At 48.2% G+C, this 25,074-nt stretch overlaps 5 protein-coding genes across 5 annotated transcripts; 4 read left to right on the forward strand and 1 right to left on the reverse strand.

The window, feature by feature from the left end:
* Positions 1 to 3,742: 3,742 nt before the first annotated feature.
* BDW43DRAFT_235887 (uncharacterized protein) lies at positions 3,743 to 4,453 on the forward strand. The gene is made up of 2 exons (XM_032039595.1): positions 3,743 to 4,114; positions 4,168 to 4,453. The coding sequence occupies exons 1-2, from the start codon at positions 3,974 to 3,976 to the stop codon at positions 4,372 to 4,374; spliced, it is 348 nt and encodes a 115-aa protein (XP_031894705.1). The 5' UTR covers positions 3,743 to 3,973; the 3' UTR covers positions 4,375 to 4,453.
* A 3,344-nt stretch (positions 4,454 to 7,797) lies between these two features.
* BDW43DRAFT_235950 (nitrogen regulatory protein area) lies at positions 7,798 to 11,090 on the forward strand. Its single transcript, XM_032039597.1, has 2 exons — positions 7,798 to 8,573; positions 8,648 to 11,090. The coding sequence occupies exons 1-2, from the start codon at positions 8,155 to 8,157 to the stop codon at positions 10,824 to 10,826; spliced, it is 2,598 nt and encodes an 865-aa protein (XP_031894706.1). The 5' UTR covers positions 7,798 to 8,154; the 3' UTR covers positions 10,827 to 11,090.
* Positions 11,091 to 16,153: 5,063 nt separating this feature from the next.
* Positions 16,154 to 17,605, forward strand: BDW43DRAFT_235988 (IPI1/TEX10 family protein). Its single transcript, XM_032039598.1, has 3 exons — positions 16,154 to 16,318; positions 16,368 to 16,440; positions 16,498 to 17,605. Exons 1-3 carry the CDS (start codon positions 16,271 to 16,273, stop codon positions 17,418 to 17,420), a joined length of 1,044 nt encoding a protein of 347 aa, XP_031894707.1. The 5' UTR covers positions 16,154 to 16,270; the 3' UTR covers positions 17,421 to 17,605.
* On the reverse strand, positions 17,605 to 19,805 carry BDW43DRAFT_235999 (nucleobase cation symporter-1 family protein). Its single transcript, XM_032039599.1, has 3 exons — positions 19,395 to 19,805; positions 18,705 to 19,339; positions 17,605 to 18,635 (listed from the first exon to the last, which is right to left on the reverse strand). The coding sequence occupies exons 1-3, from the start codon at positions 19,525 to 19,527 to the stop codon at positions 17,790 to 17,792; spliced, it is 1,614 nt and encodes a 537-aa protein (XP_031894708.1). The 5' UTR covers positions 19,528 to 19,805; the 3' UTR covers positions 17,605 to 17,789.
* Positions 19,806 to 22,421: 2,616 nt separating this feature from the next.
* Positions 22,422 to 25,061, forward strand: BDW43DRAFT_316470 (TPR repeat protein; the record flags this gene model as incomplete). The annotated part of the gene is made up of 2 exons (XM_032048307.1): positions 22,422 to 23,379; positions 23,431 to 25,061. Coding segments are annotated over 2 exons (2,589 nt in total), but the record flags the coding sequence as incomplete, so codon positions are not given.
* Between the last annotated feature and the right edge of the window lie 13 nt (positions 25,062 to 25,074).

A 25,074-nucleotide genomic window follows, 5' to 3' on the forward strand; every position in this document is an offset into this window, starting at 1 on the left:
GTTGTTTTAAGGCAACAGTTAAATCTCAACTGTCATTATCCTCATTCCACCATTTCCGGCTTTTCCAGCCTTCGTCTGATTTCGTTTTGCCATTGGATATCCATGTCTGGTTCATGAGCTATGTTGTTGTTAAAGCACCAGCAGGACAGGTGTCATTGATAATAGGTCTAATGGCGAGGGTGGAATTTTTCGGTCAACTTCGTTCATGTTCAAAGTGATATGGCACTCGGCGCAAAAATCTTGCGTTGACTGTCATCACCACTACATGACGAGAACAGTTACCAAGCATGACCCGCCGAGCATTGAATATCTCGTTTTTGTACCATTTACACCTGAAAAGCTGGAAATATTACCTTCTCATTTGGAGAGTGGATGGTAGACGTGAAGGGTTGTTATGGTTTATGGCCTCTTGCTTAGCCTCTATTTGCATTCTTACTACCCCCTCTGGCCATTGATTGATTTGGCATGTTTATGTTGACGTTTATCGCTTTTGTTTCTTTTTTGATTATCTATCCATCATAGACTTTCCTTTTTATTTCTCTTCAACGAACTATAGACCTCTGCTGTATGGACGGAGATAACTCAGATAGACTTTGATCGATGGGACGATAATGAAGGCATCTCTAGCACCGATGTTTCATCTTAAAATTATGTGTCTGAGTAGTGGACGATCTTTTGTATTAAGTGGACGGGGGCAGAACCCCGTACAGCGCTTGATATAGAGAGCTTCCTTATCCATGGTAGATACCACCTGCCAACTCAATCATTAACCCTACCTCAAAACGGTAGCAAGATTGTAACATAGGATTATACACACCGTCCCAGATTTGAACACACACCAACCCTATCCCCGTCAGTATTTTAATCCAGACTACAGAGTTACAGCATACGTCCCTGCATATTCTTCCTAGACAACATATGCCAATTAGCACGTAGTACCCTTATCCACCCTTATTCAAAGCCAAAGATGAAACCCTCATCCGAAATTACCTGATATGAAACGGAACCTTGTTATCCATCAGGCCACTGAACATAAGATTAAATAGTCTGGTGGAAACTTTGTCCAATTATTAAACCTGACCGAAGTCTATTTTCGAAATTCTAACCGGCCTAGGTTGGAAAAATAGTGAGTGAGTAGGGCTGATTGATTCCTTGTACAGCGGACTATGTCTTGCCGACTGGCCGTTTGCATAAATATCAGCATCGACTGACGGAAGCTTCCTTAGGCTGGAGAGGATACTAGTTGTATTGTCTTGGAGGAGGGTGATTTTAGGCTAAAGAAAGTGGAACGCTCGGTGAGCGAAGTATAGATTAGATGGGGAGGTGGAGGTGGGTCAGGATTATCTGGGTGTTGAGGCATGGGTTTGGTTGTGGAAGCTATTCTAGGGTTGAAGGCGCTCGGGCCATGATTTAGTTAGCTGTAGAGTAGATAGGATGATGGAAGATTGCTTATTTTCGGTGGCTATTGTGTCTGGGTATAGAAACTTTGTGGCATTGATAATGGCAGTTAGAAAGAATTTGGGTCAAGATTGAATATATTATGGTTACTTCTGGGGGTGTTTGATAAGATATACTTTATCCAATGGAACGCTTGTATATGTCCGTATACTTCATATCGATGGCTGAGGTATGTGAAAATCACGTGTAGGAAGATGTACGCGCCCAAGACTAAAATGATGTGATATTCTAGGTAGTTGACATGTCGGCCAAAAGAGACATATATATATATATATATATATGTATGATTTCTCAAATTAACCTGCATCTTAGCCCGCCCAATAATGTATGCCCTCTGCTTATCATAATGCATGTTTGCGAGTGCAACTTGTCTCCGCGGGGATGATGCCCAATTCAATTGACTGGCAGGAGATAAGAGTTGCAATGCTCATGATGCGAAGAGGCGGCCGAAGGGACAGAGATACGCGTTGAAGATGGCTTTTAATGGTACAATCTGGCCCCTATCAGCTTGACAAGTGTGCCCCCGAAAATGGGAAGGACCCTATCCGGGGTGATTTTGTGGAGTGTTATGGAGACATGGGACACTCGCCTCAACTTATTATCGTCGGTTTACACAGGATTGGACCGGGCTAGAGATAACGCTGGTCGAGGATCCAAACATGCGGTTTCATTTGATTTGCCTTGCAGCAGATGTTGGGGCCGATCCTGCCAATGTAACGGCGCTTATCTCGAAGCCCTGCATGTTGTTATCATGGTTTGTGCCTTAAGGGCCGACGCTCGGCTTTGTTGTGTTTGCTTCAAAACTTGCGTGCAACTTAAAGTCTGCTGATTTCCCCGGGGGACTGGAGTTTGTCTCTCAATTCACTATCACGCCTTTTCACCGTCTTGTGGGGTGATGGTAAAAAGCGATTGAACTCAAGAGCCCATATATCTCTCTCGGACAGATCCTCATAAGCATGGGGTTCTTCTTCTCTCTCCCTTTTCTCTCCATGAATCTAGAAGGCAAAGTGCCTCCCCAAGGGCTTGTTGGGGGTGAAGACGGGCGAATATATACTGCTGCTATCTCCACGTCCTCGACAATCAAAGCTAGACTTCTTTCGGCCCAACCCGATCATACTCCCTGACGCTTGAAGATAAATAATCATTAGAAACAAAAAGGCAACCACACAGAACATGAACATGACGGACGTGTTGATTCCCCTTTACACCCCCCCCCTTCTTGCATCTAACTTCGCCCAGTGGGCTGATCCTTTCTCATCGGCATTGGTAGTCGACTTCGTCAATTTCATCATCCTTCCATCCAGCACAGCCCGTCCTCCTGACTGGGGCCGCATTCCTGCATGGATTTCTTGCCACCATAGCCAGCCATTCACCATTGTCGCATTGCTATTTCCGGTTTATCCGCCGGATCCGCAAGAATAATCGCATCCAACTCTCCAGAGTCAATGGAAGGGGACCGTCTAAAGGGGGGGTATTATTGCTGTCGCCATTACTATCGTTGCCAGACAAGAATAGTAATATCACTACTAATAATCACGGACAGCGTTCAGATGATCATTATCAGCGCCCTGATTGAATGCCCTGGAGGTGCCCCCACCTTACCCAGACTCACAGGCTGGGGTTAACAAACCCCCCGCCTCCTAAATGGGGCTGTGGTTCACTGGTGGTATGGATAATAGTGCTTGTCTACGCTAAAGATGGCAGTCTTCCTGCATCCTTTGTTACGCACCATGTACAACAACGGATTTGCCGACGCTCTGACCCGAGTTGGATACGTCACACCCCCCTCTCTTTGCATTGTTCCTGTCCTTTTCTTTTCTTTTCTTTGCTTTTTTTTTTCTTTTTCTTTTACTTTTTTTTTCTTTTTCTTTTACTTTTTTTTTTCTTTTTCTTTTGCTTTTTTCTTTTTCTTTTGCTTTTTTCTTTTTCTTTTGCTTTTTTCTTTTTCTTTTTCTTTTCTTTTTTAAATATGATCTTCCTCTATCGCATCATATAGGAATTAGTCTATCCGGATAGACCATATTCTACCTATACGATGATACCCTTGTGATTGGTGGACAATAATCCACCCTGAGATATCTGTTTGCCATTAAGATCATGACGGTCTGATGCTGCACACTATACACCCTTGGCGACGGTATACTTACCGTGACAGGTTAGCCCAGGCACGCGACACGCTTCAATTGAACACAACTGGATTCGACTGGTTTGCCCTGATAAATCCCGCTAGGAGTCTTTCAATATGCATCTGGACCAAAAGGGTCCAATCCTAAGGCTCATGTTGCGTTGCGTGGCATGTTGTTTCCCCCTACTATACCCTGGACGCAGGCAATCATAACTCCTGCAAAGCGGCTTATAGAGAGCTCAGCATTTAGTGAGTTGAGTGGGTTGATCTTGAAAGGCAACGGTTACCTTTTAGTGGTTAATCTCCACGCCACTTGCCCACTCCGTCGCTTTTACTTTGATCTTGGCCTTCAGCCGGGCTCGAGCAGTTGAACTTTATTCAGTGAACTCGATGGAATTTTTTTTGGCGTTTTGTCACGCCCTCGGGACAAGGCTGATGCCGTTTTCTTTCTCAATAGGGTTATTTGTTGGCAGAGCAATAACGATCGACTTGAGAAGGAAAAAAAAAGGAAAAAAAAATAAAAAGACAAAGGCAAACGTGGATCTGAAACAGAGAAGAGGGCAAGAAAATTAATTATCCGACAGGTGAATCCTTTCCGTTCGGGGAATCCCCGAGGAAGAGCCGACATCCATCACAGTGTTGCATTCATTCTACTAACTCAGGTCGGCCCCGATCGACGGATATCCATTGGCTACGATGACCAAGTCAAATTACATGCTTATCAGCTTATCGTTGTTATCTCTCCATGTCATCATGGTTGCTGTGTGGACAATGGAATTAATATGTTATGAACCACTAGCACGGTGGGACTCGTGCGGTTGTCTATCCCGTGGGGCCGTACGACAATAGAGAAAGAAAACAAGATACCACTGGCTCTTCGACGGTTGCCCAGGGAGGTACTAACTGACAAGCTGGTTCGAAACGCAGCACCTTACCCCGCTGTTCAGTTCATATTTGTCGTTCAGAAACGTGCATTTCGTCTGGTACTCCCGCGATTGTCCCATAGTCTGAACGGCGGAGGTATTTTTGAACAACCTTGTTTCGCTTCGCACGTTCGCCTTGACAGATTGGTGATGTCAATCTCCATTTTGCTCGTGTGCTTAGCTTGCTCTCTAAATGGCACTCACTCACATTGCGCGATCGGGCCAACCCGACATCCCTGGAAAAGCCGATGGAGCTACGGAGTACTACCGCATGCTTCGTACTCGCAGCTTGATCCCGACCGTGAAGAACCATCTCTGGCTGAAATCAATCCCGACTGAAGTGCTGTACCATCCATCAATTTATCCAGACTAGATACCAGACGATCGGTCGTTGCTATTCTGGCCTGGATGACAGAAACCCCGCCAAGAGTGGATCCGGATTCATTTCAATCGTGGATGTCCCTTGCTTATTTCATTGATCAGTGAACATCATAGGATGAGCCGGCTGTAGACTTTCGTAGCATGCGTGAGAATTTCCGGGCGGAGAACTACAACGCTGTAGGCGTCGGGCCTATCGTTCCCTAGCGATGGTCGGTTACCGACTTGAAATGGAGTGACCATACTTACCGTACCGCAGGCGGGAACCGGATGGATACACGGATCGGGTAAGATAGGAATGGAACCTAACTCTCCGGTGAGATTGAGGCATAGTTTACAAGAAATTTAATTGATATAGCTTCATCAGTTTCCTAATCCGTCGTTGTCCCCGGTGTGTTTGCGATTGAGAAAGAAAGAGAAAGAAAGTAAGAGAGAGGAACGGAGAGAGATGAATGATTTTCATACCTAGCCTAGCTAGGTACGGATCATACCGTGGTGAAAGTGGTAAAGTTATTGAAAGCAATAACTTCATTTTCATCATTACATTGGAAACCACTAATGAGCGACGGTATACTTCTGGGAAGGCAAAAGTACTTTCCCATTGCCTTCATATAGAAACAGACTGACTATGAACTCTAAATCTGGCCGTCAGCCATGTGCAAGTGGACCGTGTCGCATCTATCTTAAGAATTGAGCTTCCTGTCTTCGGAGCTCGTCCGGACCAGACGGGTTGCCCGAGTGCTGGGTTTCGACCGCGTCCGCCCCGCTGGTAGCGCATGGGCCCTTGCCCTGGGGCTTTCACTTCTTCTCTGGTAGGCCATGGCATCCAGCTTGTTTGGTTGCTTCTCCTCTGTGCTGATTGCTCCGGTCGAGACTCGAGTGGATATGATGGGAGGTGTCCGATGAGCGGAGAGCTGCTCAATGCTCCGGAGAGAGAGAGATGTACAGTATGTACGTACATACATACATACATACATACATACAGTGTATGACTATTGTGCGTAACTAACCTATATTACGGGCTGCTATACATTGAATACGGACAGGGGACTTCTGAGCCCAAGGTCGGCCCGATAGATGGTCTGTGTAATTGTATGCATGCAAGCCGCATTGTCCATACCCCCTTTAGTCTTAAAGAGTCCACCCGATATTCCTATTCTGTCCGGTTTGTCGAGGGTTTTGTTCCTCCCTTTGTGGTTACCTTTTGTCTCGGTCAGACGCCGAAAAAGCTTCGCTCTCACATCCTAGCCAGGTTAGTCATATCTTATTATGAAACTGACTGTGTTCGATCGGGATGAAACAAAGAGAAGCAGAGTCATCCATTTAACATTGCCTCGGTTTAACATTTGAGTCATTCCTCAAACGGTCAGATTGTCTGTTAGGGTACGATTTTCAGTCCGTGAACCTTTGGTACCTTCTCTTGGAAACAGGCGGTCATTGGTGGAGTTAGCCTCCATTTACGGCCGAATGGGGATTACGGGCTAATCAGAGTGGAATCCTCGATTTGGATCTAAGCTCGTGGAGGAAAGGTACTATTAATCAAATGCGTGCCTGTTTGTAGTTCGCATTTTAACCGTCGGTTAGGAATCCTTCCATGAAGTTGTGGTTATGATAATTGATTGATATTTATAATACTAAATTTTTATCCTTTAGGCGAAGCTCTGCCAGGGATCAGGATAGAGTGCATCTTCCTATTATAATCATGATTATATTATGTTGAGAGATGCTGACGGGCTTAAAAGTCGAATGAATTGAATTGAACTGAATTTAATGCGATGCAGCCTTCGAGAACATCCCCGGCAACGTTAAAACCACGAGTTAAAAATGGGTCGCCACTCTTCCAGTACGGTATTGGTAATACTTCCGTTTCCAGCCTGGTTTCAGTCCGGAAACTTAATTCCAGCGAGACCCAATATAATTTCATGATTCATTGATTGAATTCGATCTAATCCATTGAGATTCCAATACCCATCAATGCAAAAATATTAGAGGGTTGAAGAGTCCAGTATGGTCTCCTCAAGAGATAGACCATTAAATAGGCCTGGAGGAATAAATCCTACTACTCGGAAGAGGATGATCGTTAGAATTAATTAATCAATGCGAGGCTGCAGCATCCCTGCGTGGATTTTCTCTTCTTACGGCGGGAACCAGAAAATGAGAGAAAACCACGATGGGAAAAAGGCAGGGATGTTTAGTTTCCCAGGATTATTACTGGTTCCGTAACTGTAAACGTTCTGTATGTATGGATGGACGGCGTGGTCTCCGCCCAGTCCGTCATCCACTCTTTCCACCTCTCTTCTCTTTACTTTTCCCCCTCCTCTCTCTCCTCTCTCTCTCTCTCTCTCTCTATCCTTCTCTCTCGGTCTCTCTCCCTTTCTGCTATTCTTATATTGTATTTGGACCCCCGCGTCAGTATCGCCTTGTGAATCTCTCGTGTTTTTTGTTTTCGTATTTTATTCCCCGTTTCTGATTGCTCCTCTATCGGACTTGATTCGGCCATGTGCATCTGGAGGGTCTAGCCCCCCCTCTCTTCTTAACTCTCTCTCTCTTTTTTAGACTGTCACCCAAGCCATAAGATCATTCCGGGAAAAGAAAAAGCAAATTATTATCATCTGAACAAATCATAACCAGGCGAGGAAATTCAGGCGAAGGAGGGGAAGACCAGGAAGGATAAACGGTCAAAACTGGGTCTTGAATCAGTTCATGACATACGTTCGTCGTCTTGAAATTCAATAGGTACGGATTGATGCATTCCACCGGGACTCGACACTTTTAGCCTGCGTCTCCGTCTCCAATGATTGATTAAGTACACTTTCGATACTTCTGTCTTGTGGTTGGACCCATCCACTATTTCTTCATTTGAATTTGATTTCTTGTGACGGATCTCAGACCAAGTGCCTAAACTATAACTGACTTGGACCCCCTCCAGATCCTAGCTTCCCTATTCTTTCCCACCAACTATTGCTGCATCCTCCTGCAAGCACTGGTCGTTTAGGGCGGGTAGACTGGAATTTATTCCTTGCGCCAGTGACCAATCGCCCTGTCGACTGTCTCACTCTCGCTTCTAGCTCTTTTTCCTTCGATTCTCATTGCTTGTGAACCTCTTCAACCGTCCTTATCTCTTCCCCCCTCCATCCAGCCTGTTGCTCCTATCTTTCGCTTTTTTTCCTTTTCCTTTTTCTTTCTTTTTCTGGATCTTCCTGACCCCTCTCTCTTGTCGCCTACCGTCATTACCCCCGCGCTTCCCAATAAAGAGTAGAGCGTGTGAATATGTCCGGATTGACCCTCGGGCGACGCCCTGGGGGCATGCGACCGACTCAAACCGCAAAATTTACTACCTACGATTCTTCCACCGATGCTGACCGCTCCTCCAACAATGCCCCCCCTACTTCCTCGCAGCTGTCCGATGACTTTTCTTTCGGTTCCCCTCTGAGCCCCGCCGACTCGCAGGCTCATGACGGTTTACTTCAAGACTCGCTCTTCCCCGAATGGAGGTCTGGTGCCCCTCGAGGCGGCCTCGACACTCCAGATGAGATGCAAAGGCAAGATCCGTTAGCGACACAGATATGGAAGCTTTATTCTAGGACCAAGGCCCAGTTGCCCAACCAGGAGCGCATGGAAAACCTCACTTGGAGAATGATGGCAATGAGTTTGAGACGCAAGGAGCAGGAACGTGCCCAACATTCCCTGTAGGTTTCCCCCCCCCCCCCCCTCTGCAGACTAACGGATCGCCCCGCTCATTATTCTTCTTTCTGTTGTGAAGGCGCCCTGGAAGACCCAGCAGCGCTGGCCCCAGTGGCATCGCTCAACTACGCATTTCCGACCAGCCAATTGCCAATCCTCATCCACAGTCGACCGACCTGACTGCCGATCCCATGAACCTTGATGATTTCATCGTTCCCTTCGAATCTCCCTCGGACCACACCTCGCCTAATGCCACCCAAACCACCGACTCGACCTCATCCGCGGCCATTCCCATCAAGTCCAGGAAAGATCAGCTGAGGGATTCCACACCGGTGCCCGCCTCGTTTCACCATCCGGCTCAGGACCAACGCAAGAACAGTGAATTCGGATACGTCCCTCGTCGCGTGCGTAAGACGAGCATCGACGAGCGCCAGTTTTTCTCTTTGCAGGTTCCCACCCGGAAGCGACCGGCAGAGTCATCGCCCCAGGTGCCCCCGGTCTCCAACTCCATGTTGGCCCATGACCCTGAGCTCTCGGGCGGCGTGCCTGACTATGCCTTGGATACGCCGTCGGCGTTTGGCTTCCACCAAAATAACCACCATCCCGCAAACCACCACAATCATACTTCTCCCGGCGTGCCTTTTGGCTTGGATACATTCGGCCTTGGTGACGATCCGATCCTGCCCTCAGCGGGTCCCTACCAGTCGCAGTTCACTTTCTCGCCGAGTGAGTCTCCCATGACCTCCACGCACCCGTTCGCGAACCTTTATTCGCATACGCCGGTGGCATCGTCCCTCAATTCGACGGACTTTTTCTCCCCACCTCCATCGGGCTACCAGTCGACAGCATCCACACCGCAGCCGGCCTACGACGGCGATCACTCGATATATTTCGATATGCCGTCAACCGATGCTCGCACCCAGCGCCGCGTCCCCAACTATGTTTCGCATCGGTCTAATTTGTCCGCTTCGCTGCAGCCTCGTTATATGTTCAACCAACACAACCATGAACAACAGCCCGTTTCATCCACGGTGCATTCGCCGAGCTACCCCATACCCCAGCCGCAGCACGTAGATCCGACTCAGGTGCTGAACGCAACAAACTTTCCGACGGGTAACTCTCATACAGGCATGTTTACGTTTGGAGCAGATTCTGATAACGAGGATGACGATGGCCGTCAGCTGTCGGAACGAGCTGGCCTGGCCATGCCGACTGAATTCGGTGACGAAAATGAGGGCTTCGCATCGGGCATGCAGTGGGACGGCCAGTTCCCAGGCTCCTTCCATTCACTGCCAGGCTTTGGTCCTCAACATCGCAAACATGTCACTATAGGTTCCGCGGACATGATGGACACTCCGGAGGAGTGGAATCAGGGAAGCAGTTTGGGTCGGGCTCATGGGTCTGTGGCTTCGGTTAGTGAGGTGCGCAACCGAGAGCAGGACCCTCGTCGGCAGAAGATTGCCCGCACCACGTCCACTCCCAATACGGCCCAGCTGCTGCGTCAAAGCATGAACTCCAACAACAGTACGTCTCATACCTCTCCGAATACTCCACCCGAGTCCGGCCTCAGTAGCGCCGTTCCATCCCGCCCGGGAAGTCCCGGTGGCAGCAAGAACGGCGAGCAGGTCAACAACGGACCAACTACATGCACGAACTGCTTTACCCAGACGACTCCGCTGTGGCGTCGGAACCCGGAGGGCCAGCCACTGTGTAATGCTTGCGGGCTGTTCCTGAAACTGCACGGTGTTGTGCGCCCGCTTTCCCTTAAAACGGACGTCATCAAGAAGCGGAACCGCAGCAGTGCCAACAGCCTGGCAGTGGGAACTTCTCGTTCATCGAAGAAGTCCGCCCGTAAAAACTCGGTGCAGCAGGTATCCGTCACGACCCCTACCTCGAGCCGCGCCCAGAACAGCGCCTCCTCCGAATCCCCGCCCGCCGGGTTTGGCATCGCGGCGGGACGGTCCAATGGGGTGGTGCCTATTGCCGCTGCACCTCCGAAGTCTGCACCCTCCGCAGCAACCTCCCCTGGCGGGACCCAAGGCCGGAACCAGGTCCAGGCGGCCCCGAAACGTCAACGACGACTGGAGAAGGCCTCGGAGGCAGAACTGGACGAGGCGAACAAGTCCGCGGGTGGTCGATCCAAGGTGGTGCCTCTGGCGCCGGCCATGCCCCCGGCAGCGGCGAATCCGGCGAATCATAGTATTGCCGGAGGCCAGGGTGCTAGTCAAGAATGGGAGTGGCTGACCATGAGTTTGTAACGATTGCGTTTACTTCTCTGATTCTCTACACTCCTTCATATTCTTTGAACCCTTGCCTTTTTTATTTTCTTTCTCATTTTTCTTTTCAACCTGTTGATGCTACGCCATGACCGATAGACATGATGAATACTGCAACCGATGGAATCTCGCTAGACGAGAGGTGTTAGATGACGTGGCCCGCGATGCACTTAATGAGATACGACGGGGTGCGATCCGATGGTCACGCGAGTTTAATGGTAACATGACGAGGGATATTCGTTTTGTTATTTCGGGACTTGATTACTGGACTATGTTTTAATCCGCGATCTAGCAGTGATACGAATCCTGCGCTGTGACGATACACAGCTTGCCTTGTGGTTCTGTTGTGGCTTTGTGTTTGCTTGATTTATGCCTGATACAATCGCGTCTGTCCGGACCCCAGCCTTTTGTTCTCCTTTCTTGTTCTGATCTTGCTTGTCTATTTCTCATCTTCCCGAGTTTTGTTCAAGGCTCGGGGCCGGGCAGAAGTGCGCATCTTTGCTTTGTGTTTTATGTCACCGTCCATAGACGCTGTATGTATATGGTGCACCATGATTTTACTTGATCCAGTTTGAACTCCTTTGTATCCGTTGTAAGTGTAGCCAGCTGTTGAAATACGTACACAGATTTTTGTTTGCACCCGCCTTTCCTCAACCCAGTAAGCAACTGCAAAACTCGTGGCATCTCTTGCCAGGTTTCGTCCCTATGGAGACATCGACCCACTATATCATCCCCTAGGAGACGCTAGTATTCTTGACATCATACTGCGTGAGCTTAAATTTTCAAGGAGCCAATGCCATGGAAACATCCGAGTTCTGTCGTCGTTACATCTATATCACCGCGACGAACCAGCCAACTTGAGTTCGAGTCGCCTGAATTATACCTAAATACCAGGTCATTTTTTGAATCATTTAACATCTTTTCCCTTTAATCCTCTTAAATTCCATAGGTACATAAATATAAGAAGTCATCTTAACCATCAAGATTACCACCAAGGTACCTAGCCCTAAATCTGGAGCCCGCGAAACCAGGTCCGCAGTGCATGATAGTCTAATTGGAGAACCGGGGTTAGTACTTGATGTATGAAGATATATCTTGACTGGATTGGAATATATTTTTGATACTAAATTGTTGTATAGTATGGAAAATATATTCTTGGTTTTGCGATGAAACGGAGGTACTTAGATTAGATTTGTGGGATTGAGTGAGGGTTGAGTGAGGGTTGGGCGTTTGGCTGAAAGTTGTGGACTTGGATATAAGGTAGCAACGAAGGTACAGTATATTCGGTGGTTCTTGTCTAATGAATGAAAGTGTTATGTTTATTGAATTTGGTATGTGTTTTGAGGGACTCTATTGTCGATCATGTAATCGACATAGTATGTTTACATGTGTACACATTTTTCTCTTGTCTTGTCTTCCTTCTCAAGAATACTATCATAGAGTGACCGTGGTAGACTCAACATGCAACCCTAGTATGAGCAAAGATATATGTATTGTATTCCATAGAAACGATTCGTTCACCTGAGTTTATAAACACACCGGCGAGATTTGCCGCCATGGACGGATGGGTTGTCGATGGAGTTTTCATGACTCCGTTAAGATATCAAAGCTAAGATTCTTCCCTATTTCTCTTCTTTCTGTTCAACGAAAGGAAAGGTCCGATCCGCGGATTTCTAAGCCTTCACTCCCCCTTTGGGGATAGTTATTGTTACATCTAGATGTGCTTCGGTTCTCGGAAGATAGACGGACTGCCTTTTCCCCGGATAGGCTGGTCGTGTTAATATACTGATGGAAGATGCTGCTCTGTTATTAGGCTCACCGAGAAATAGCATGATAGATATCATGGAGATCATATACACTCGGGGCTGTCTGGCGATTGATCAACGTCTACGGTATGCAGCTCTCCCCAAGTGATTGTAAAATGGGAGAGGTCTATCTCAGAAGTCTATCTCAGTACCTAGGGCTAAAAGGAGATGCAATTATATGATACTGAATGGTGCTTCTACGTGGGAGAGCCTACTTGCATGAACGATCTCAAACCCGATAAAAGCGTTTAAGGATCTCTAACAGTACTATGTGGGTTATCGCTAAGTGGCAACCGTGCTAGTTTGGCGATTGGGGACTGAGAAATGCGTTGCCTTGGACTCAGCTGTATAGTTTTCAAACCGTGAGTTCTGCTCAAATCGACGATATACACACAAAGGAAGGTCTACGCTATTGTGATAGGCTACTGGGCAAGTTGCTATTTAGTACTTCTAGGAAACTCGAAGCGCTTACCAAGTCCTTTCCCAAGTATTCGTGAAGATCTGCTTCTTGTATTCATAGGCACGATAAAAGAAATCCCCCACAATCTCGTAGTGCCTTCAGATCTTGCCTGCAGAGCTAGTCGTCTTAAAGTCTTTCATATCACAGCATCTTGGTCTTGACTCGTTAAAAGTTTGAATCCACTCATGAGATACTGGTCGAAATTCCCATCAGTGGTAAGCAGGAGCCTTACCACACTCTTCGCGTTCTTCGGGCGACGCTATGTACAGTTGCGTATATCCGCTATCTGATGCTCTATTGATATCAGCACCATGTTTCAGTACCAGCCGTACTATGCCCTCATGCCCCATTGAGGGCGCTAAAGATAATCATGTTCTTCCATCATCACACGAATTGTTTACAATAGCCCCATTATGGGGTAAGCTAGCTACTATTTCCCCACCACTTAACTAAGTTTGCTATATGTTAGAGAAGAACAGCCGCTACTGTCCCTTTTTTATAAATTATCTGCTACACAAGTAGTGGATTTCTCTCAATGATTGTGTGGATCCATTAAGAGATTCTAAAATAGCATGCTATGAGTAGGAGAGGTATCGAGTTGCTCCATAGTGGAAATAACATGGCTTCGCCCGAAAGTTTCCATCAATTTTTTCTTAAGAGAGACATATCCTGAAAGAAAGGATAACATATTTCAAACATATTGATCACCGAAAGGGAGCAAAGTAATGCATTCGGTAAGAAGTATAAAGTTGCGTAGGAAAGAATTGGTCATTGTTGCTGGATTGATTGGTAGGCAAGATCAACACTCTTTTGGAGAAGAAAGCTGCCACTAATGATATCCAAACATGTTTCTGTAAGCTCAAGATATGCGTCCTCTTCTTCGATGCGGAATTCTAGTAATCTGCCAGGTCCATTACACAAAAGAAAATTCCTGGTTGACTCGTAGACAAGACTGACGTTATTCCCGTGTAGTCTGAGAAAAAAATCCCGCACAGAGAGGTTTGGTCGCGTATGGTCTGCTCCCTTCTGAGGGAAGGAGACAGCAGATCATGTCTGTCAAGTACAGCCGGTAGCTCCTATTGTAACCTTGTGCAATAACAGGGCAGTAGTCGGTAGTTGACTGCTCCCAATTCGGACTTTGGTAAATCTGATGTATGTTCAACCTCAGTACATTTATCCTTTTCTAAGAGCACTTCCATCTCAAGGTCAACCAAGAGAAAAGTTCACTCGGACTGGTCTTGCAGTGTCTTCTGGGCATAATGATATAATTCATCGTCAAGCCCTTCTAAATAGGAAAGTTACAGACGTTAACACATATGAAATCATTCACTTTGTGAGTAAATTCCCTTCTCCTAATCGAGGCTCATATTGAGGAGGAATTATGACGGCCAGGGAGCTTGCGCCTAGTGATAACAAACTTGGATTCTCCCACTATATATAACGGACGATGCCCCAAAATGAGGTTCACAGTCAAATTATTGAATATTTGGCCGTCCTTGCATTCATCGAGGGCATCCACAACACAGAAAACTGTACCCAGGTCAGGATCCTCGAGAACCCTTTCAAATGTGAGCTAGAGAGCATAAGGTGTCAACAATACGTAGCTAATCTGTTCTTGGATATGGACATAGGCTAGGGAGATGATGTATCAGCTTGGACCATTTCTGGTAAATCAATCCCCTGAGTAAGGCAGTCGCCACGTTGAGCTTTTCATCTTGACAATTGCAAAAGTGAAAGACTATGCAGCTGTTCTCTCTCTGTGTCAAGACTTCAAGGCATTCTATGAGGAATAAAGAGAGTATTGTTTTTCCAATGCCGGGGTAAACAGACAAATAGAACTCACTTTCCCTTATTCAGCCAGACGTTATAAAGCCGATCTCCTGGAATCCACTCCCAGGCATCATCCGTCCTGTTTCCCTTAATTAAGAGAAGGTGTCGCCTTTCGACTTCGGGATTGAATAAGGGGAGATAGTAGTGCAATATTTCTAGATTCTGCACAAATCCTGGAAAGGTGTTTGTAAATTCCAATGACTGCCCCCTACTGTAAACAAGAAAGTCTCCACTAACAATAGATTCAACTTTAATTGCGTCGTATGATGTATTGTTCCCGCTAATATTTGAGTAAATACCTTAGGGTTGCCCTATGTCCATTGTGCCTCGGCTACCTAGTGAGCCTGACTCGTCTCTATGCTAGTAGCTTGTTGAGGAAGTCGTTCGCTAAAGCTGTTCGCTCTAAGAATAGCAACACCAAGTTTGATGAGATATGGAACTGGTGGTTATTTGGACAAGGGCCCGTAGGAGATAGGAGAAGCGAGTATTTCTAACCGAAGGGGTATGTGGAATTAGGAGGGAGCTACACCATGTGGAGAGGAAGGAAGTCATAAAGTGCTTCCGTGTTAGAAGTCCGGGGTTACTGTGGACTGGAAAAGGGCCAGAAGGTAACACATATTGGTATCTTATGAAATAGGGCTCATCTTGGTGTCCTGTTATACAAAATACACACGTTATTTGCCTGGCATCTTCGTTTCACAGTTCCACCTGCCCGCTCTTCTCTGAGTAGTGTATTGTAAAATTGTTTTCCAATGCTACTACTATCTGTTGTCGTCTTTTCAGAGAATTGAAATCTCCGCTACTGAGCTTCTAGGATCACAATTTGATCTTCTTCTGCGACTACTGTGTCTGATTTATTACATAAAGCGCATTGAAGGATAAGTAAAGGGAAGGTATAGTCAAATATACAATACTTAACGGAGGTATAATGCAGAGCGAGGTTTTCATAGAGTATGAATGTGCACATTTATGTGGGCATTATAGGCGTCTGGACTCTGGGCTGGAGGAAAGACTAGCAAGTGACCCTTGGGTTTGCGTTTATACTTCGGGGTTTGAAATCATCCGATGTTGTGATAAAGGGCCTGCCGCATCTGGCATATTGTTGCCTGAGGCATAAATACAACACCGGTAATCACGTGGTGATATGAAAATAAATTGAAGATAGCAAAGATCTTGCAACTTCAATAATTTATCCAATTCAATTGAGACTCCATCTCAAGAGACAGCTAGCCCTATACTGCACATTGCTATACGGCCAAACCCGCTATATACACAGAAAGCCATCTACTCGGATCTAACGACCGTACACACCACACCTACCTCCATCCACCATGGGATCCAGCTCGAAGAAAAAGAAGGAAAAGCAGAAGGACTTCCAAGTAGGCCCACTCCAGCCTCACAAAAGAAACAAAGACTAAAGGAAACCAGAAAGCCAAACTAAAAGTCGGCAAAGCGAAAGGCAAGCCCGAAAACTTCACAGACACAAGCTTCAAATCCAAAGGTGCCGATACGACCTCCCGAAAACCGGATACTCAGAACTTGAACTAACCCAGCGCAGGAATCGTCCTAAACCAACAATCCCTAACACTCAACGCCCCAACCTCCAACACACAATTCACCCACCATGTCTCCCTCCTATCGTCTAAATCCGACTCCCAACGCCGCGACTCCCTCGCCCACCTAACAACCGCCATCACCTCGCGCCCCGTCACCTCTCCCCTCCCGCAACCAGTCAGCGTGATCCTTCCCACACTCCTCCCCCTCATCCTCGATGCAAACACCGGCGTCCGCACCCAACTCCTCAAACTCTTCCGCGCCCTCCCCCCCTCCGACATCCAAGACCACGTCCCCCAACTCCTCCCCTACATCCGAGCCGGCATGACCCACCTCGCAGCCGACATCCGCGTCTCGGCTGTCGAAACCCTCTCCTGGCTCCTCTCCGCAGCCGGCACGGAAGTTGTCTCCTCCGCCGGCGGCTGGATCAAGACCCTTAACTGCTTCCTCTCCGTCCTGGGATGGCACACCGAGGAATCAGCCAAGTGGTCCGCGAGCCGGGCCTCGTTCGGAAAATCCGGAGCGAAGGGCCTGCCCATGATGAAGGTTATGACTGTTTTGGCGGAGTTCTTGGACGCCGGGATTGGGGCGCCGGCGGAGGAGAAGTCGGGTGTTGATATGCTGGGGTCGAACGCTGGAGTCTTGGGGTGGGAGTTCCCCCTTTGTTCGACGGGGGTGCATATGATTCCGGATACGGCTGCGCCGTATGCTTATCTGAATTTGTTTGGGCAGCCGCGGGATGAGGAAGGGGAGATGTATGAGACATGGGAGGATCGGTATCGGGTTTTTGCGAATCGGTTTTTGCCGGCTATTCAGCGCGGGTTGGAGAATGCGAGGCAGGAGGGGGGTGAGCTCGGACGGGCTAGTTCGGGGGCGAGTAAGGTGTTGAAGGAGGCTGTTGCTTATGGGAGGGGGATTGCGGTGTGAATGGGTGGGTTGTGGTGATATGCTACGTCTTTACTCATGATGTTGGGACTTCTCTGAGGGAGAGAGACAGAGCTCTGCGATTTACGCCGATCTCGCCAAAGCGGGATAGAGGACCGGCAACCGCGCTTTGCTATTCGACGTTCAAGTGCAGTTGCGCATCAGGACCTCACAGTCTATATACTTGCGCCTTAAGGCTGATAGCTGATACGCCGCTGATACACCGACACGGTTGCTCAATATTAATCATACCCTCCCGGACAGGACGAGGAGCATGTATTCATTTCCATTCAGCATCGAAAATATATCGAGAGCAGCATGCATAGACACATAATGAATATACGCATCAACATAGATACACCTATAGGGCAACTAAGAAACCACCTCCTGTCTCGTTTCCTTATCCTGCTTCTTCTCCCGGCCATTTATACTCCCGGCTCCGTCCTCTCCTTCCCTAGCATCATAAACATCCTCCGGCATAACCGCCAGCTCGACAATAGACTCCCTCGCCGGAAAGCACACAGACAACACCACATAAACCAGACTAGTCCCCACGAACCCCAAAATCCACCCAAACTGATACGGATGCAGCCCAACCCCGACATGAATCTTACTATTAACCGAATTGATCAACCCGGGCAGATTCGGCGCAACGCCCACCAAGAACGCCACCACAGCCCGCCAATTCACGCCCCACTTGCCATACTGATACGTCCGATTCTCAGGCTGATACAGCGCCAGCGTATCGTATTTCTTGCGCTTCAGCAGCCAAAAGTCCCACAGCATGATGGCGGCGATGGGGCCGAGGAAAATAGCATACGCGGACATGAAGTTGAGGAAATTATTTGCCGAGACAAGGATCTTCCACGGCACGAAGCACCACGAGATTAGGCCGCAGAAGATCTGCCCGCGGCGGAGATTGATGTGCGAGGGAAGGATGGCGGTTAGGTCGTTTGCTGCGGAGATGGAGTTGGCGGAGATGTTGACGCCTAGCGAGGCGAGGGCGAAGCTGAAGGCTGCAAAGAAGCGACAGGCGCGGCTGGACCAGTTGCTTATCAGCACGGTCGGGTCCCAGGGGATGTCGCCGCCGTAGCGGGAGTGGCCGGCTGAGGAGGCTGCGATGCCGATGAAGGAGATGAAGGTGAAGATGATGGGGAGCATGGGGATGTAGAGGAGTTGCCATTTGGCGCTGACGCGGGAATAGCGGGAGAAATCGGACTGGGGATTGTATGGTTAGGATCTGCTCAGCTTGCTTCCTGGGGGAGTGGAATCGATGAGATGTGGTACCTGGTTCACGCTAAGTGTGGCATAATTCCCTAGTACTGAGGTCATGTTTGCGAGAAATAACCAGCTGAATTTCGAACCGGATACTGTCGCCTTCTGGTCCAGTAGGCCGCCTCCCTTCTCTGCGACAAAGGCCCAGATCAGGATCGCGATCCATGCAACCGGCACCAGCACGGACTTTGCTAAGAATAGCCATCTCACTTTGTTCGGGTGGATGCACAAGAATGGAAGCTGCACAAGCCAGAAGATGAGGTACGATACCATCCCGTTCGTTGTGATGCCCTGGTCTTCGGGAATGTCGTTCTTCAGCGTCAGGAAGCTCGGCCAGATGGCTCCTATCATCACGCGCACCGCATTTCCACCGTTGACGTTCTGAATCGCAAACCAGAAGAGTGCTAGGATCACTCGCGACACGATCGGTAGATACGAGCCCCAAAAGCCCCAGCTTGCGCGCGCAATGACAGGGAAGGGAATGTGGTAAATGGCACCAACTGCACCATTACCGGCGATAACGAAGGAGATTATGAAGAAAGAGACTGCGACGACGACGAGGGCTTCGCGCCAGCCGAGGCCAACGGCCATCATGCTGCTGGCGAATTGCCATGTAGCGGCATTGAAAGCGTCCGAGATCCAATATGCTGATAGTATGGTTAGTATTCATGAAATAAAATATGAAAACTGAGTGGGACATACAGATAAAGCTGGTGGGACCCCATAGCCGGCGGTGGCGGGGAACTGGGTCCAGGTCTAGATTTGTCCATCGCGCATTTCCCTCCGCGAAGGCTGATTTCGACTGCTGGACCCGGACATGCGGTCGGAACTTCATCTCGTTAAGGGAGACGGAGTAGGGAATATTAAATAGGATCTTGATTCAAGAGAGTAGTAAACCCATCCGATTCTAATGAACAAATGTTCAGCTCCAAGAAAGATGCAGGATGTAAGGGATAGGGTTAGTGATTAGGGCTCAATGCAACCTAACTGCAGATGCGCAAGTCAGCAGTAATATACCAATAGTTCTATGCACGGATGTTGATCAAACCCCGGATTAAGAAGGAAGACCACATCGGCCTGCAATAAAGCAACAGTGAGCGAGTGCTAGCATTAATATAAAGGCATTGGGGAGATGGAATGCGCCCCGATAAGGTCGGAGAGAGAGGACGTGATAAGTCTGCAGCATCACCCCGACCGTCATCGTGCCCGTCATTGGCCGGTTGGATCCTCGGGACAGGGCTGATAAGCTGATGGATCCTTTGATAACCATATTTAATATTTCTGGTACCATTGGCTGTCGATAGAGGGGGTCTATTTATCTCCTAGATAGCTAGATATGAAGTGGTATTGTTCATAACCTAGCCGCATCGAGCATAGATCGTCTCAGACACTCTCAAGATATATAAACCGTTGCATGCCCTAGCTTTGAATCCTATGGTAAAACCTTTGTTAGTTTCTAATGTATAGTTAAGCGAATGTTCTGCCCCGAAACCTTCCCTCTCTTCCGTTTCCGAACCCATCTATTCATGCGGCCAGACAACCCTAATCCCGCATACGGCAGTGCCATAACCTGCCCGCCAGGAACAAACCCTGGAAAACAATGGAAATCAAATCTCCACAGTGAAGCTCCATCCTCAAGAGGCATAATCTTGCTTCATTCCCTGTAAAAATACGGCTCGGCCACTGAAAAAACAGGGAATAAGGTCGTAGACAAGTGACAAACCACCTAGGTAGTCACTAACGGCTTGTAAGAAATAGTCAACATCTGTAGGTATCTGGGCTCCACTAATGGAGGATGCGGTGAATAGTAGCTGTTTAGTAGATATAAAAACAGCCCTCCCCCACTCCCCCGAAGCCTCTCCCTCCTTTTATGCTCGAACAACCTAGGGGTATGGCCTATGAGGTTTGTAGGCGTACCCTACCACCTGCACTATAGGTTTGCCTGGTGGAAGCCTCTTACTTTTATATAAACTCCTTCAAAACCTTCTTCCTTTCCTCTCCGTCTTCAAACAATTTGCAATACGTAATACCGCCAACTTTGCAAGGGACCCCCAGGAGGAGGTAGAAGTGCCCAAAAAAGGGCCAGGGCAAGATCCTAGATGTCGATACACTAGCTCACGACGAATATTGGAATATTTTCCAAATGCATGAAAATCTGAAGAAAAAGATTATCATGGAGTTCTATTGTGAGCCACTCGCACATACATCTCGGAAGTTATGCACGAATTCAGGACCAAAAAGAATATTCTTTTTTTCCCTTCCCAAGAGTGTTGTCTATATATTGTCAGCTTTTATACCAGGTGGATAAACGAGCCGCGCAATATACATATGGCTTTAGGTGCGTTTAATATCGCGTTTGGAGAAAAGGTGATTTGTTTCATGTCTCCTTCAGCCTTGTGTCTTGTGTTATTCAATGAAGTTAGAAGTCGCAGTACTATGTTATACTTCGTCGGGTTGAGGAGCCCAATTATCACACCGGAGTATATACGCATAATTATTAGCAATTATACTGTCCAATACCGCGGTTGTTTTCCAACTGGGCCGTGCCAAAGATCGCTCGATGTAGCAAGAAGTAAAATACGCTGAAGAAAAAAGTACTATGCGTTCAGCTTAAAAGCAGGTAGGTACACGGTGTTATCTGACTCAAGCACAAGAGGCCATCATTTACCATTTTCGGCCAAAGGAGGGGCCAAAGCAGGGGCCAAAGCTCTACCTGGAGCAGAGTTCACATATGTTAACTTACATGTTAACTTACCCGGCATAGGTTTAGTCATGGATACTGCATAATCAGAGAACCAGTAATGTGAGTGTTGTTATTGCAGGCCAATATCTACTGTACATATAGCGGCGACCGTTGCTGCCTTCTAAGTCGGAAACATAAAGAGGTGCTTTTTCAAACCCTAATCACATGATAACCCTGATATGGCTACTTCCGTATTCAAAGACTCGTTCCAATTTCGAATGGTAAAAATGAAGACCGTATGAAACGTAAGCCGTATAGTCATGTGCTGTTATGTATATCGAAGCCTCAATAAATAAACTGTCGACCTGACCAGATTGTAAATTAGTGCTCCCCGCTCTGCCGGCCACACAAATTAGTATAAGCCAAGCAGCCCGAGCATTCTATTACTCACATGCGGGAACGTGCGGTTATTTGGCAGCCCCGATCCTCCCTCATTCTCCATGCATCACTCCTGCGGTGCTAGACGCCATTTGTGAACATCTCGCTGAAATAACCAGCCTATACATTGAAGAGATGGCTGTTCTTCCGGGAAGAGTTCAACGTATTGCTATCAGCATCCAGCGTCAGACGTGTCCTTTCGCCACCTGGCTGGACAAAAACGAAAGCCGTGAACTACGAGATGTTCACACTCATAAGCTATCCGGGCTTTGGTTGCATCGTCTGGTGTTTGTCGATGGAGCCGGATCTGATAAAAAGGATAGGATATAGACGGACTGGCTGGTCACCACTCATCTTGACCCCGGTCCAAATGCCAAAATTTTATTGGGCTTCGCGGCATATATCACGCATCCGTACAGGGATTGCAGATTCAATTCGACGCCACGTGACACCAGCGGCGGAGCCTCGCCTCCTTTTCCAGGTCAGCTATGGGCGATATGCGCCCGGCCTCGTATGAAACTTGAAGAAGGCGTCTCGCACCTTGTGCTGGTTATGATCCTCAAGCCCACAGCCAAGTTGAGGCCACTTCTAGCTGACACTTACGCAAGATGGCGCGCCGCCTCAGTCACCATGACTACACGGTCGGGTGGGTGTGCGCCTTGCCGAACGAGCTGACTGCCGCGCAGGAGATGCTTGACGAAGAGCACCAAGACCCTCCTCCGAATCACAATGATACAAATATGTACACGCTAGGGTCCATAAGGGCCCACAATGTCGTCCTGGCGTGTCTGCCTGCAGGCCAGACGGGTACCAACTCCGCTGCGGCAGTGGCCATGCAGATGAAGACCACGTTCCCAGCCATTCGATTTGGGCTGATGGTGGGAGTCGGAGGCGGCGTTCCAGGCAAAGAAGGAGAGATTCGGCTTGGCGACGTTGTTGTCAGCCAGCCGGGAAACGGTCATGGCGGGGTGGTGCAATACGACTTTGGAAAGTCAACGCCAGGCGGGTTCAAGCGGACGGGGTTCCTCAACGCTCCACCCACGATCCTCCTCGCCGCCGTTACGAAGCTTCAATCAAACCTAGACCGAGGGAGAAGTAGTCTATCACCGCACCTGTCAAAGCTTGGTAACCTCCCCAAGTTCAGCCGCGATCAAGCAGGAAGCGATGTGCTGTTCGAAGCGGAGTACAATCATGGTGGAGAGGATAGCTGTCTATCATGTACGACCGGGAAAATGATACAGAGAAATGAACGGGCGAACAATACACCGATGATCCACTACGGTACAATCGCATCGGGGAACCAGGTAATGAGGGACGGTGTAGAACGGGACAAGATCAGCTCAGAATTCGGAGGAGTTCTCTGCTTTGAGATGAAGGCGGCCGGCCTGATGAATACTTTCCCGTGCCTGGTGATCTGCGGAATCTGCGACTATGCTGACTCGCACAAGAACAGGAGATGGCAGCCGTATGCGGCAGGAACAGCAGCGGCATACACGAAGGAGCTGCTAGGAGTGATACCGGCAGCGGATGTGGTGAACACAAAAACGGTCGATGAAGCACTACGAGGTTAGACTAGCCTCTCAGCTCGCAATCAGAGATACGACTCACACACTATAGAGGCGAAGCGTAGTTTCTACCTCCCCTTGCAACGAAACCATAAGTTTGTCGGTCGAAGTGCAGAACTCGATACGCTGAAACAAAAGCTCCTTGTGAAGAAAGATTGCCGGAAGGTGGCTCTCAGCGGCCTTGGTGGTATCGGTAAGACGCAAGTCGCGCTACAGTTTGTATACTCGGTTAAGGAGGACTGTCCAGAATTCTCCATCTTCTGGGTACAAGCTTTGAGTATGGAGACGTTTGAGTGGGGCTGCAGGGAAATAGCAGGAGCATTAGGGATACACCAGGGACAAGAGAGTAGTGAGGACGTGAAAATCTTAATGCGGCAATATCTATGTGCAAAGACCGCAGGAAAGTGGTTGCTAATTGTTGACAACGCTGACGAACTTGACTTACTTCGTGGGACCCATCAAACAGAAGGCTTGCTATCCTTTCTGCCAGAAAGCGAGGATGGCCTGACTATGTTCACGACGCGACATGGAGCCGTAGCGCAATACCTGACAGGCAGCGACGTGGTTGAGATAGGAAAGATGACGAGACAGGAGACAACGGATGTGTTAGAGAAGTCATTAGTTCGAAAGAGCCCTTCTGACAACTCTGAAACTGTGATAAACCTTCTCACAGAGCTGGAATACCTTCCATTAGCTATTACCCAGGCGGCAGCATATATAAACACAAATAAAAGCTCCATCTCCGAGTATTTGCGTCTATTAAAGAAGACAGAGGATGATGCTGTTGCACTCATGAGCACGGATTTCGGCGATACAACACGATATCAGAACTTGACTAATGCAGTCGCGAAGACATGGATAATCACCTTTAACAAAATTCTTGAATGCGATATGCTAGCGGCAGGTCTCCTTGCATTTATATCTTGCATTGAGTGGAGAGCGATCCCATACTCTATTTTACCAGCAGCTTATCCCGAAGCACGGCTGATAGGGGCCATCGGTACACTCTGTTCCTACTCATTTCTGGAGAGAAGAGACAATGACACTAAGCTCGACATGCATAGGCTAGTCCACTTGGCGACCAGGATGTGGGTAAATCAGAACGGCCGTGAAGCAGAGACAAGAATAGCGGCATTGAAACACCTCTCGGAAGTCTTTCCCTCCAACGATTACACTAATCGTGAGATCTGGCGGGATTACCTGCCGCATGTGGCACGCATAGAGAAGGATGAGCGATGCCAAGATACAGAAGAGAAGAGCGAGCTCTGTCTAAAGGTCGGGCGGTGTTTATATGTTGATGGGCGGATGAAAGAAGCCGTTCTCTGGCTACAGAAGACTTGCGTGTGGAGGGATAGAAATCTTCCCCAAGATAACGCATATCGGCTGTTATCGCAGCACGAGCTTGCTATAGCATATCAAGCAGACGGACAGGTCAAGGAGGCAATTAAGCTGCTAGAGTATGTTGTTGCGATAAGTACAGAAGTACTTGCAGAAGATCATCCTGATCGACTGGCGTCGCAGCACGGGCTTGCTGTAGCATATCAAGCAGATGGACAGGTCAAGGAGGCAGTCCAACTGCTAGAGCATGTTGTCCACACAGAAGCGGAGGTGCTCGCAGATGACCATCCCTCACGACTGGCATCGCAGCATGAGCTCGCTGTAGCATATCAAGCAGATGGACAGGTCAAGAAGGCAG

Source organism: Aspergillus alliaceus (assembly GCF_009176365.1).
Source record: "Aspergillus alliaceus strain CBS 536.65 unplaced genomic scaffold BDW43scaffold_75, whole genome shotgun sequence".
NCBI classification, from domain to species: Eukaryota; Fungi; Ascomycota; class Eurotiomycetes; order Eurotiales; family Aspergillaceae; genus Aspergillus; species Aspergillus alliaceus.